The 12,886-nt window shown below is 40.9% G+C and overlaps 1 protein-coding gene across 2 annotated transcripts in view; it reads right to left on the reverse strand.

Moving 5' to 3' along the window:
• Positions 1–443: 443 nt before the first annotated feature.
• The window catches only part of LOC106159275 (cadherin-related tumor suppressor-like), a 48,090-nt gene continuing 35,647 nt past the window's right edge, over positions 444–12,886 (reverse strand). The window contains exons 7-18 of one of the 2 annotated variants that reach the window (XM_087008580.1): positions 12,441–12,621; positions 11,926–12,176; positions 11,483–11,679; positions 10,481–11,110; positions 9,488–10,260; positions 7,772–9,219; positions 5,826–7,417; positions 5,469–5,566; positions 4,812–5,122; positions 4,310–4,636; positions 3,948–4,079; positions 444–3,710 (exon numbers count right to left, since the gene is read on the reverse strand). In XM_087008580.1, the coding sequence (XP_086864706.1) occupies positions 1,903–3,710; positions 3,948–4,079; positions 4,310–4,636; positions 4,812–5,122; positions 5,469–5,566; positions 5,826–7,417; positions 7,772–9,219; positions 9,488–10,260; positions 10,481–11,110; positions 11,483–11,679; positions 11,926–12,176; positions 12,441–12,621 (7,748 nt within the window). In that variant the 3' untranslated portion in view covers positions 444–1,902. Of the gene's footprint in view, positions 3,711–3,947; positions 4,080–4,309; positions 4,637–4,811; positions 5,123–5,468; positions 5,567–5,825; positions 7,418–7,771; positions 9,220–9,487; positions 10,261–10,480; positions 11,111–11,482; positions 11,692–11,925; positions 12,177–12,440; positions 12,622–12,886 lie in introns of both variants that reach the window. The other variant, XM_087008579.1, reaches the window with a different exon arrangement.

Raw genomic sequence — 12,886 nt, forward strand, 5'->3', positions numbered from 1 at the left:
CGCGCGCTATACTCCATTTATGAAATCATTTCTATTTTTAGAATGTCCTTCCTCCATCCTTTTTGACCTTGAAGGCCTGACGCAATGCACGCATTTGCAATCCACATACAAGCCTCTTTTTCACTGTAACATTTATGGTTGGAAGCATGTTGACGATTCTTTCTAAAGAAAAGGAGGCATTGTAAGAAGCTAATTCAATCAAATCGACTTCTCTATTCAATTTTAATTAAATATCTGCACATATAAGGAAATCAATGTTCTCTTTTAACAACACAAAGTACACGTTTAATTTCAATTTCTGTAAAAAAAAAAAAAAAAAAAAGTCCACTGAAAATAATTAAGAATGCCCATAGTCCAATACTTTTAAAAATTTTACTATTTTCTCAAAAATATAAACAAATAAAAGAAAAGAAAAATAAATAAAATAAATAACAAACAAACCATTTACTTATAAATTTTGTTTATTTGTGCAAAGATTTCACCTCTGCTGCATAGACCTGTGGTATTTCTACAGACATCTCTGTAAAACATGATTATTGTCAATGGTAAGTACAATATATACATTGCATGAGTTATTAAAACCTTTATATGTGTATTTTAGCTAAATAAAATATAACGATACAACCATGTGTCTTATCTAATTAATATGATCATGATCTCATCGTCACTATTTGCTGGACTTCATCTAATCATTCCTTCAAAAAGAAAAAAGTCCATGAAAAAGAACACTTTAAGTATAATAATTGTCAATACAGTGGAGGGTCTATGATGTATTACTTGTTCCAAAGGCATCTGTCCGTGCTAACATGGTTTAAAATGCTGCTCACATGTAAAATATGGTTAAGATGGTAATTACAAAGAACGTGATGGACGCTTTTTTTATTTTTGCTATAGTTACAAAAGGAATGTTAAAAGATAAACAATAATGCCAACCTTAAGAAGGATAATTAAAAGAAGAGATCATAAGGTCACAACATTGAACTCACATCAAAATATCTTTGTTTCTGTGATTTCACATTTAACAGAATTTTTTTAATTTCTCAACTGATCTTCAGTATTTATCTTTTTATTTTTTGTTTGTTTGTTTTACAAGTTGGGGTTTACATAAAATATTTACTTTCACAACACGTAAAAAACTTATCGATTGTATACGTGGTAAAAATAAAGTCATTATTTTCCACTTAAGGACATTATTTACATAAAATAACATCCATTAAAAATATACAATATTAAACACAAGCAGAAGTATCCACCTATACAGCTGGACTTGTTTTCCCCAGCAACTGCCCACACCAACGATGCAGACAGTTTTTGGGGTTTGACTAAACTAATCTTTAAAAGTAAATTCAACTCTATATATGGCTGAATGTAATTAATAACAATAAACTTAAGGCATCAACACATAACAGGTTATCAGCACTGATTAAGTGCAAGAAAGAATAAGGCGAGGGTGAATATACAACTTGTATAAAGCTTATAAACCATCTATCTCTTATTCATTTAAGAGCATCTCTTAAATAGGTTAATAAAAATAATACCTCCAGAAAAACAATATACAGGCACAACACAAGTATCCAGATGGTAAAAATCTAGCAACCACCTTGCAAATGTAAATATATGTTTATGACTTGGAAACTATCATAGAAATTCCATATACAAGGCAATGATAATGTGCAAGTAAACTCTGTAAAATGACCTTTAAATTTATATATTTGGTTAAATAAAATATAACATTCCACAACCTTTGGGATAAGGTCTTGATATGAGCATTGCTTAGGATGATTTAATACAGTGTTTCATTACTGATGAATAGAAATGACTTACACATTGTTTTGAACCAATTATAAAAAGTCTGACACAAAGGACATGATGATGATAACATGATATACAACAAGATGTGGTTCATACATATTCTTCCATGTCCTTCTTAACATCTAAAGGCACCAGTTTCACTTCAGATCTACCCTCGCTGTCCGGCAAGGCCGCAATGTCCTGAAACACACCCACTAACTTTTCAAAGCTTGGGCCCCAGTTTAACAAATAATCCCAATTAAATAGACCAGTGGGGCTTTTTGTGGGGCGTGGTAAAGTCTCGTCCTCTGAAACCAGTAGCGTACTCAGTGATCCTCTAACCGAGTCCGACCCATCATACGTGAACGTCCTTCCATTTGAATCTTGTGGGCTATCCTCATTTTCATTCTCAGCTTCGCTGAGTTTTGGAAACTGGTCAAACTCCGGCCTGTTTCTCTCATTCTCATACTCAAACTCTGAACAAGTAAAAGAATCATTACTACTGTCATCAGAGGTGGACTCTGGGGGTTCCAGCAGTCCACTGTGCTCTAGTGTGTTTATATTATTAGGTCGCCCTCTGCCCTCTGTTGTAGAGGACACAGCGTCTATAGTACTGGTAGGACTGACATGTTGTCTTGCATTGAGTCTCTCTATCTCCTCCACTGTCAGTCCCATGGGGGGTCGACTGGCCACCCCACCAGGTTGCTGCATACGGCTGTGTGGACGAGGGGGGATATTGGCTGGACTCCTGACCACCTCCCCCTGTCCACTGCTCTGGTCAGAGTCCACCCTGACTTCCTGTATGGGACTGGCCACTCGATTGCCCAGTTGCATGCCCAGTGGGCTGACACGCATGTCTCTGATTGGACTAGTTCTAGATAACTGGTTCATGGGGCTGTGGCGAGCCACCATGGGGTTGATAGGACTTTGGCGTAATAATGGATTGTTGACTGTGAGCGGACTCTGGCGTGGCATGGGCGTGCTCTGCATTTTCATTGCGTTAGGACTATCCCTAGCCTGCTGCTGCTGCTGCTGGTGCATCATCACACTGGGACTCTGCCTTGGCAAGCTCATGTTTATTTGATTCATGGGACTGTCCCTAGCAGTCCTATTAAGTATATGATTGGGACTATGTCTATGACTGTGTTTATGATATGTAGGTACATGATGATTATTTCTCTGATGGTGGGGACGTTTTCCGTCCCTGTATCTCCTATAATGTGTGATAACATCAATGTCAGAAGGAGCTATACTACTGGCATTTTCAATGTCATAATGTTCAGGAAGAGCCTCCTCCGGTATTCCAAATGCATCTCCATTTTCTATGATCACAGTATCATCATCTTGATGGTTTTGAGAAGGCACTGTGGAAGTCTGCCTCCCAAGAATGTCTGGTGGCTGCAGTCCACCGATATGATCTGAGATTTCTCTTTCCTGGAAAGACTTTGTAGCCAACTCCTCTGCTATGTGGTTACGGATTATTGTTTCCTCTGGGACTTCTCCTGTTTCCGTGTAGCCAGAATCCTGCGTCCTGTTGCTGTCATTTGCCGCTTTGTTAACTATGAATACGCTGTCCCCATTTTGTTTAGTCTGCTCGGCAGAGTTTTGCTTCTTTTGCTGCATCGTGCGTCTTGCTCGGAAAACTATGAAGGTGATCAGTAGACCAAGGATTAACACTGCCAAGAACACAATGACAATGACGACTCCTATACTGATTGGTGAAGGTTCTGGTGTTGCTTTGACAGCGCCACATTGCTCTGAGCAATCGCCACCACTGACACAGGCATTGCAGCCAATAACTCCTGTTGAGCAGCCATTGCTGGTATTGCCTGATACTTGGACATCAAATCTCTCTGTGGCTCCCTGGAATGGTTGTGCTTCCCCATTAAGGAGAAAGTCGGACAAACAGCCAGCAAAACCTGGAAATAATTAGAACAAAAAAATTTAAGTTTTTGGAATATCAATACACTTCAACTAATCTTTTAAATCCTTTCTTGGAATCTAAAAATATCACATATCATTTGACTAAATATTCATTGTGTATAGGAATACCTGAACAATATTGCGGGTAATTCAATTTTTTTTTTGTTTCTCATACGAAAAAAAGTTGGTTCAACAATGAGTAAAATATATACTTTCACCAAAAAGCAACATACCAGGCTCACTTTTGTCTGGGAATTTTCCACCTAGTTTTAAAGCAGTAACATCAAGTCCCAGGAAATCATGAACAGCAGGGAATTCTCCGTCTACTGGTGACTCGTCATTTAACTTCAACTGGACTTTGTTTCCTAAAAACCAAGGGGTAATGTGATCAACAGTCATCATCACAGGTTCACTCTGGCATTTGTGTAGTTACCAATATTTTTCAAGGCAATTTTATAACAGTTTACAAGCATTTGTTGTAAATGGGCCAATACAAACCACTGAAAAAAACATTTGTTATGTCTACTGCAAATTTGCACCAGGTTCAACAACTCTCCTTTTGAAAATGCACTCTTTGAAAAACAATCCAAAATACCTTGTACTGAAAGAGAGATGTTGTGCCACACATTATTATCCATCTTCTTGTCAGATACAGTGACTTTCTCATTTGTTCCTCCCTCCTGGAACTGATACACGAGCTTTCCTTCCTCCACTCCAAGGAGAGTGTATCCACTGGGACTTGTGGATTGAAACAGAGGCCCATCAGCGGAGGTGCCAAATGTGACTGACATGCTGTGTGAACCTGTTCCAACAGCCCTCTTTCTTCTTTTGGTGGCAGCACTGAGCAAGGACTGCCTCCTGTAGCTTTCCTTGGGGATGAATTCCACTTTGGCATTAGGTCCAAATGTGAATGACTTCAACTCTGCAAGTAGAATGTGAATTGTTTCATCTGTCAGATAATAAATACTATTCCTGCAATTGTCCATCATCTTCAAAATTCACAAACTCTACTTGAAAATCACATATTTTTATGATAAAATTCTTTTACAAATACATAACACAAATTTTATATTTAATAATAATAAAAAAAGACTTACCCAATTCACATCTATCTCCCATAAACCCAGATCTGCAGGTGCAAGACATTCCAAACCATTCATCTTTACATGTTCCCCCATTCTCACATACATTGGACGTGCATGTGCCAGTGTTTTCCCGTGGGCACGTATTTGTCACGCCGACGCTTGCACGCAGTTTCTCCTTTCCAGTTAGAAGGTTGTAACCATCCGCGACTGCAATGCGCAGGCATCCCACGAAGTCATAAGTCTGCACTTCTCTTCGCTGAAGGAGGAGGTCAAAGTCCCTAACACCACCCAGACTGAGGTTACCAGAGGCCACGTCAAGAGTCCTGAAAATAATATGTATTTTTTTTAATTACCATTCATTATATTATTAAACTGAAAAAAGAGATGGCAGATCATTTATTTATTTATTTATTATTTACTTCTTAAAACAGCACTTTCAATAATAATATAATTTGTCAACCATTTGTGAATATTTCAAATAATACAGTCTACATCAGCCATGGCACATCAATTTCATTCCAAATTCATTACGCAAGTCTAGATAAATTTGCCTTATGTAGCATTATAACATATGCCTTATGTAGTATTATAACATATCCAAATAACTGATCAATATTATAGCAACCTGTATTTTGGTAAGTTATTTCACTGCACAATTCTATTACTTACTGGAAGCCATCATGGGACCCTGTGGCATAACAATTGCTGTCCCCAATATTACATTGTCTGCAAACTGGGTCACACAGTTGCACTTTCAAAGTACCCGCCTGAAGAATAAGAAAAATATGTTACATTTGTTACATGCTTATCTAAAACTTTGTTCTACATACAGCTGTAGAAATAACTATTTTTTTTCAATTTGATGAAAATGTCAACAATAGTCACGAGAATATTAAATTTCCAGGTCAGAAGTTCCAACAAGTAGCCAGTACATAATATTCTTTCATCACACTTTGCAAAAACCTAGTTTGAGTCATAAGCTAAATAAACATTACAATTTCTCCTTCAACATGTATCCCATCTTACCTCTTGAATTCTGCTGACTGTGACCTTGAACCATTTCCCATTGGACACATACTGACCAACTGTCAACTTAGTACTGTCTGTCTCACCAAGGTTGAACGAGAACACAACTCTGCCAGCCACAATCTCTAGGGCCAGGAAGTCAGTGGAACCTGGGTTGTACAGCAGCAGGGCATTTTGCTGTAGTGTGGCAAACTCTAGTACAATGTTATTCTGATCTCTCTGCAGTGGTGACTGGAATTCCATGTAGGAGAGGCTGTGGAAACCTCTCCCTGTTAACTCACATCTGAAGGACCCCACAGTGTTCCTGCACTCACTTCCCGGGCATGGGTTAGACAGGCACTCGTTTACGTCATCACCACAAGTTGGGCCTGTGTATCCTGCGACACACGTGCATGTTGGTGTACCAGCAATGTCCAGGCAGGTGCCTCCATGTAAACAGACATTATTCCCACAGCTCTGACCAATGTCCAGTTCACAATTGGTTCCAGTAAAACCAGCTGGACACTGGCAGTGGTGTGTATGCTGCACAGCTGGGGCAGTAAGGATGAAGGACAGACTGGCCATTTGATTATAGGTGGAAAAGACAACAGGGTCATCAGAACAAACACCATTGTTTTGGCATGGGTTACTCTGACAGGGACTCACATTGATTGTGGCAATGATAACACCACTGCCCTGTTGAATACTGTTCCTGTTGGACTGGAGAGTGCTTTCCAGAGTTGCTGCTGTTCTGTACTGCCCAGAGCTCTGCTGAATAGCCAGGAACAAGTCAAGGTTAGGCCCTCTCTGTAGCAAGTTGTGTAGGACTATAGAATCCCCACTGGTCAAATACTGGGCCAGGGTGCTCTCAAATCTGGTTCTAAACGTTCGCAGGAATGTCTCTTGGGTTAAGCCCTGCAGTCTGACCACCAGTGTGTTCTCTAGGGTTGTGTTGTCCACTGTCCTGAATTTGACCAAAGTGGCTGAAGTCACTCCACTGGAACGGCCATCACTTGAGCTTATGTTCAAAGTGAAATCCTTGGGGCTTTGGACCTGGTTTGCTTGAAGCTGGCAGCTGGAACCAGAGAAGCTAAACATTGACCTTTCTCCCTGCAGGATTGAGCAGGTGTAGCTTCCAGAAATATCGGGGTCAGTTGGGGTCACATCTGCCACAAGGCCTCCTGGGAAGTTTCCTTGATAGGCAAACACAGAAACGGTCAGAGGACGTGGAGTTGGAGGGTTGTCATTCAAATCATTCACCAGGACATGCAAAGTTAAAGTGGACGTCTGCTGGGGTGAGCCCCCATCTGTGACCTTGATAAGCAGGTCAAGGTTACTGATCTGCTCGCGGTCTAGCCTTGTCGTTGTCCTGAGTGCCCCATTGCTGCTCTGCAGTTGGAAATAAGAGCTATATTGATTGGGTACAAGGGAGTACGTGTAGGGGCCTTGATTGGGAGGCAGATCTGGATCTGTGGTGTGTGAATCCAGCTGGATCACCACTGGTGCTTGCTGGGGATCCTGTTCTTCTGTGACATAAGCTGTGAGGTTCTGTGGCTGGAAGATGGGGCCGTTGTCATTGACATCATCCAAGCTTATGATGACATTGGTAGAGCCTGTAAAATACAGTAACAAGTGAATTAATTTTATCATGAAATATATATAGTGTTGGCAAATGGAATAAAATATTGAAAAAATGCTGACAACAGCTGCAATAGGTTTTTCAACTCGTTTCTCTTATTAAGAATATTAAGACTCAAAACAAAGAATAATAAATTGAACTAGATTGCTAACATATACAATAGTATCCCTTCACTAATATGTTTTAACTGTACAGTAAATATTTGATTTAACAATTCACACAACTACTATAAACTAACATCCTAGAACCCTGTAGGTTATCCTCAGTACATGTATTTCACAGTGAGAAGGAATGATTAAGTCCTTGGTATTACAAAAGATATAATTACCTGTCTGTGGTGGAGAACCCGTGTCAATGGCCACAACAGTGATGTTATACACAGGCAGAGTCTCCCTGTCAAGTCTGGCTCCAGTGGTCCTCACCCAGCCAGAGACGGGCTCAACACTGAATGCTCCGCCATCGTTGCCACTTTCAATGGAATAGCTAAACTGGCGATCTGATGTCTGGAGGTCGTTGTCGCTGGCTGACACACGTACTACGTTCTGTCCCGCTCCCGCGTCTTCACGCACATTCCCAGTGTATTCAGTCTCTGTGAACAAGGGTGGGTCATTGGCATCTTCCAAGCTGATATACACCGTGCATGTGTCTGTGTCGTTACCACGCACGCTGCCTGGGTTCTTGGCCATGACTGTTAGGGTTACTGATGACATCACTTCTCGATCTAAAGGGGTCTCAACGATAATAGTCCCTCGCAGACTGTCGATCTTGAAACCTTTCCTGTTGCTGCTGCCCACCAAGAAATAATATACCACCCCTTCTGTGCCCTGGTCGCTATCCAAAGCTGTCACGGCACCAACTTGTTGCCCTGGGCGGGCAGACTCGCTGACAATAAACTCATAACGTCTGCGAGTAAACTTGGGGTAGTCCTCATTTGCTCCAGTGACATGAACATTGAGCACGGCTGTCGATTCAAGGCTGGTTCCTGGATTTGTTGCCCTGACAACCATAGTATATAGTTTCTTCGTCTCGTAGTCCAAGTCAGTTTGAGTTCTGATGACCCCAGTCTCTGCATTAATGGTGAAGCCTGCCCCTCCTTCAAGACGGTACTCCACATCTGCATAGGCATTGGAGTCTGCATCAGTGGCGTGGGCTACGAAGACTGTGGAACCACGCGGTGAATTTTCCAAGATGTAGGTATCGTAGGTCGACTGGTTGAAGACGGGTGGGTTATCATTGATGTCAGTGAGCTGTATTATGAAGGCCGCACTGGACTGCTTGGAAATCAGACCTTTGTCTTTAGCTGTGATGGTCAGGTTTATGACAGGAGTGGTATCATAGTCCAGAGGTTTGGCTATTGTCACCATCCCCGACGTCTCCCCAATGGCAAACCACCCTTGAGGATCACCACCAGTGATATGGTACTCCACCTGCCCGTTAATCCCCTGGTCATCATCTTGGGCAGACAATGATGCCACAACATTACCCACACGGCGATTCTCAGGTATGGTGGCCCGAAAAGTGGTGCTGTTGAATCGTGGCGTGTTCCTGTTGACGTCGGTGACACTGAAGTGGACTGTGACATCTGCACTCTGGGGTGGAGTGCCTTTGTCCGTAGCCCTGATGACCACTACAAAGTCCCTATTTCGCTGACCAGTGAGAGACTGGGCCACACTGATCCACCCTGTGGTTGCATCCACAGTGAAAAAACTTGTCCCATTGTAGCCAGGAAGTGACTGGTACCCAACCTCTGCATTAACACCATAGTCCAGGCTGTCACTGGGAAAAGAGAAGATTGTCGTTATGCAGCAGTAGCAGAAAAATTGAGCACAACAAATCCACAATTTTATTTTAACAATTTTGACATTGTTCTAATGAATTACTTGATAATTTGTAATGAGTGTGCAATCTGTCTCTAGCAACCATCTGCTGACCAGGTAGCATTTCAATTTTAGTATTTCAAAGGACAGCCACTTTTTTATACATCTTAAAAAACATTACTAAAAGTTTTACCCAAAATTACCCAAATCCCACTTTGTATACTTACACTGCCTCTGTCCTGACCACCCTGGTCCCCATTGAGGTATTATCTGGCACTGGGGTGAAATAACTGGTCTTATTGAACACAGGAGCATTGTTGTTAGCATCCTCTATGTTAACAGTGACCACCACCTCTGTGGATCTTCTTGGCACACCTTGATCACTCGCCACCACAATCAGCTGGTGTCGATTGGAGGCAAGGGAGGCAGGATCAAAGGTCAATGGTTGCTTGGAGAAGATGGAACCACTGTCTGCGTTGATGTCAAAGAATTCAGAGATCTGTTTCAAGGAGTACTGCACCATGGAGTTGGGTCCGGTTTCATCACGATCCGTTGCAGTCACAGTCCCAACAGGGCTGCCCTGTCTCTGCAACTCCTTGAAATTAAATGAGTAGGGCGTATTTGAAAACTGCGGAGCATTGTCATTCTGGTCTTCTATGGTGATGGAGACCCTGGTTGTTATCCTCCATGAGCCGTCCAATGCCTGTACAGTCAATGTATATTGGTCTTTAGTCTCACGATCAAGAGATCCAGCCACTGTCACATTCCCACTTATTTCATCTATGGCGAATTTATTGTCAGGGTTTACTATTAGAGAATAACGAGCGATGGCGTTGGCTCCAATGTCAAGGTCGGAGGATGTTATTCTCATCACGAAGGCACCCACATTTGCATTCTCTTGAATGGTTCCTCTGAAGATCTTGGTGAACTGAGGTGGATTGTCGTTCTTGTCAGCTACTGTGACATCCACAGTGGTCTGAGCTGTTCTTGGTGGTGTACCCTAAAAAACAGAAATACACTCTTTTTAAAATGTTGCCTTAATTGATGTTCTTTATCTCATTATTCTTAAAAAACCTATTAAATAAAACAATTATTATCCAGTAATGCATAACGGCATACCTGGGCAATTTTAAACTTGTGTACAGATTTTAGATTGAAACCATATTTTGATTAAATATTTTTTACTCTTTGAAAATGGATATTAGAGATACTATACTGACCTGATCAGCGGCCTGGATGACCAGCACATAATGATCCACCTGCTCACGATCCAGACTGTCCACAGTGGAAAGACGTCCATTAGTAGGATTAATACTAAATATGTTGCCGACATTGCCAGACACTATGGAATAGGTCACCTGACCATTGGGTCCCGAATCAGCATCCGTGGCTGAGAGTGAATCCAGCACAACTTCTCCTCCCTGTGGATTGGACTCGAGAATACTGACATTGTACACAAATCTCTCGAAGACAGGGCTGTTATCATTGACATCAGTCACCGTTATACTGAGCATGATGTATGAAGATAAGGGTGGTTGGGAGCCATCCCGAGCTTCAATCCATAGCGAATACCCAGTCACTGCTTCGTAATCTAGAGGTCTCATCAGAGTGACGTTACCCAGAGTTTGGCCTATAGCAAAGGTCTTCCTGATATTCCCAGCTGCGATGTGGTAAGTGATACCTTGTCCCGATGGAGCGGTGGCAGAGACGGTTGTTATCGTGTTGCCTACTGGGGTGTTTTCTGATTGGCTGAACTGGCGCGCTGAGCTGCTGAATGTTGGATATTGAGAGAGCGGTGCTGACTGGAATGTAAGCTGCACTTCAGCAATATCCATCCTTGGTGGTTGACCCTGAAATAGAACAAAAAACTCCTTGTTGAACATGTTGATTATATTGGGGTTGGTGTAAATGCACATGAAACGGACACAAGAAAAATTAAATGCAAAAACAACAGTTATTAAAAATAAAAGTTAACTGTAATATGTGTATGTATATGTTTAATATCTTTTCAAGATAAACACAAAATATGAAACTCACCAAACTACTATTTACAAAGACTTAAATGATCGCAAACAGTAAATATGAAGTATTACTAATAATCTTACAGCCTTAAAACATTGATACCTTTCTAGTTATTACAAAACAAATCACTGAAATCTTCCAGTAAAACTTAAAATGATGATAATAATCTAAAATCAAGATCTTCAGTAAAATAAACCTACCTGGTCGGAAGCAATTACACTAAATCTTAATCCTCGTGGAAATGAAGATGCCATTAATCCGTCTTTGGTGGTCAAGACGCCAGTCTGTGGATTTATGTTGAAGTATAGAGTATCTGGGTCATCTGACAAAGAGTAAACTATCTGCCCATTGGATCCAACATCTTTGTCAATGGCCGTCACGCCAGCGACGAAGTCAGCTGGAAGAATGTCTGTTTTGATTAGTTATATACGGATATATTTTTGATCATCATATCATGTGACGTTTTTAAAACGAAAAATTTTCAATAAAAAACTAACCACAAATATGATATGACATGAACTTCAGGTATCATTTATATCATAATTTTCAAGGTTAATCAACACAGCAATTCTTATAAGAATTTGATTTCAAATTTCGTTTGTGTGTGTGTTTTCACTTGCATGTGTGTAAAGTAAATATCTACCTGATGTGGTTGGGTCCCGTATGTAGTAACTGAACAGGTCTTTCTCAAACTGTGGGGCATTGTCGTTCACGTCTGTCACCTGCACCGACACCGTGGCAGTGCTGGACCTGGGAACAATGCCACCATCTGTTGCCACGACAACCAAGGTGTATGCCTCCTGCTCTTCTCTGTCCAGTGTTTCCACGGTAACAATTTGCCCGGATACGGGATGGATGGTGAAGGGATTTCCAGGAAAGCTTTGTATGTGATACCTGCAATATAGAATAGCATTCATTGCACACACAGAGACCTCAGAGATAAGTAAACACTGTTCAGCTAAATATGAACTAACAGGCCTTGTTTCACTCCACCTGAAGTTTTAATCATGATCTGAAATTTTCTCAAAAACTGAATTCACTCAACATCTGAGATGTGTACCAAAACAAGGTGATCTGTTCACTTTGAGGATCAGCTTTTCTTCAATAACTTTCATCAAAGTAAAAATTCACCCTCAACAATAATTTTCCCCAACTTACGTTATAGCAGCATTATTCCCAGTGTCGTAATCCACAGCATACACCTGTTCTACTGGTGTGTTAGGAGGTAGATTCTCCCGTATGCTCACTGCATAGTGTGTGCGCACAAAGGTGGGCGTGTGGTCGTTCACGTCCTGAACAATTACTGTGATCTTGCCAGTGCCTGTCAGCTGAGGAGAGCCTGGAAATAAAGAGATTGTAGCTCTATTTAGCTAAATGAACCAAAGCCTGAAGTGATGTTTTTATTTGTCTAAATTCGTACTTTTTACAGCAAAACGTGGCAAACCTTAAACTCTTTTTTACTTACTTCTTAATTTGTTCTCTTTACTTTAACTATACGTTAAAAATCCAAAACAGGTTTTTTACTCTATCTGTTCTATTAGCAAAGCTTTTGAAGTAAAAAAAGATAATTTATGTTAAGTGCAACAATATAATAACTAACTAAT

Source organism: Lingula anatina, chromosome 3 (genome assembly GCF_051362555.1).
Source record: "Lingula anatina isolate TDL-2025a chromosome 3, LinAna3.0, whole genome shotgun sequence".
Lineage (NCBI taxonomy): Eukaryota > Metazoa > Brachiopoda > Lingulata > Lingulida > Lingulidae > Lingula > Lingula anatina.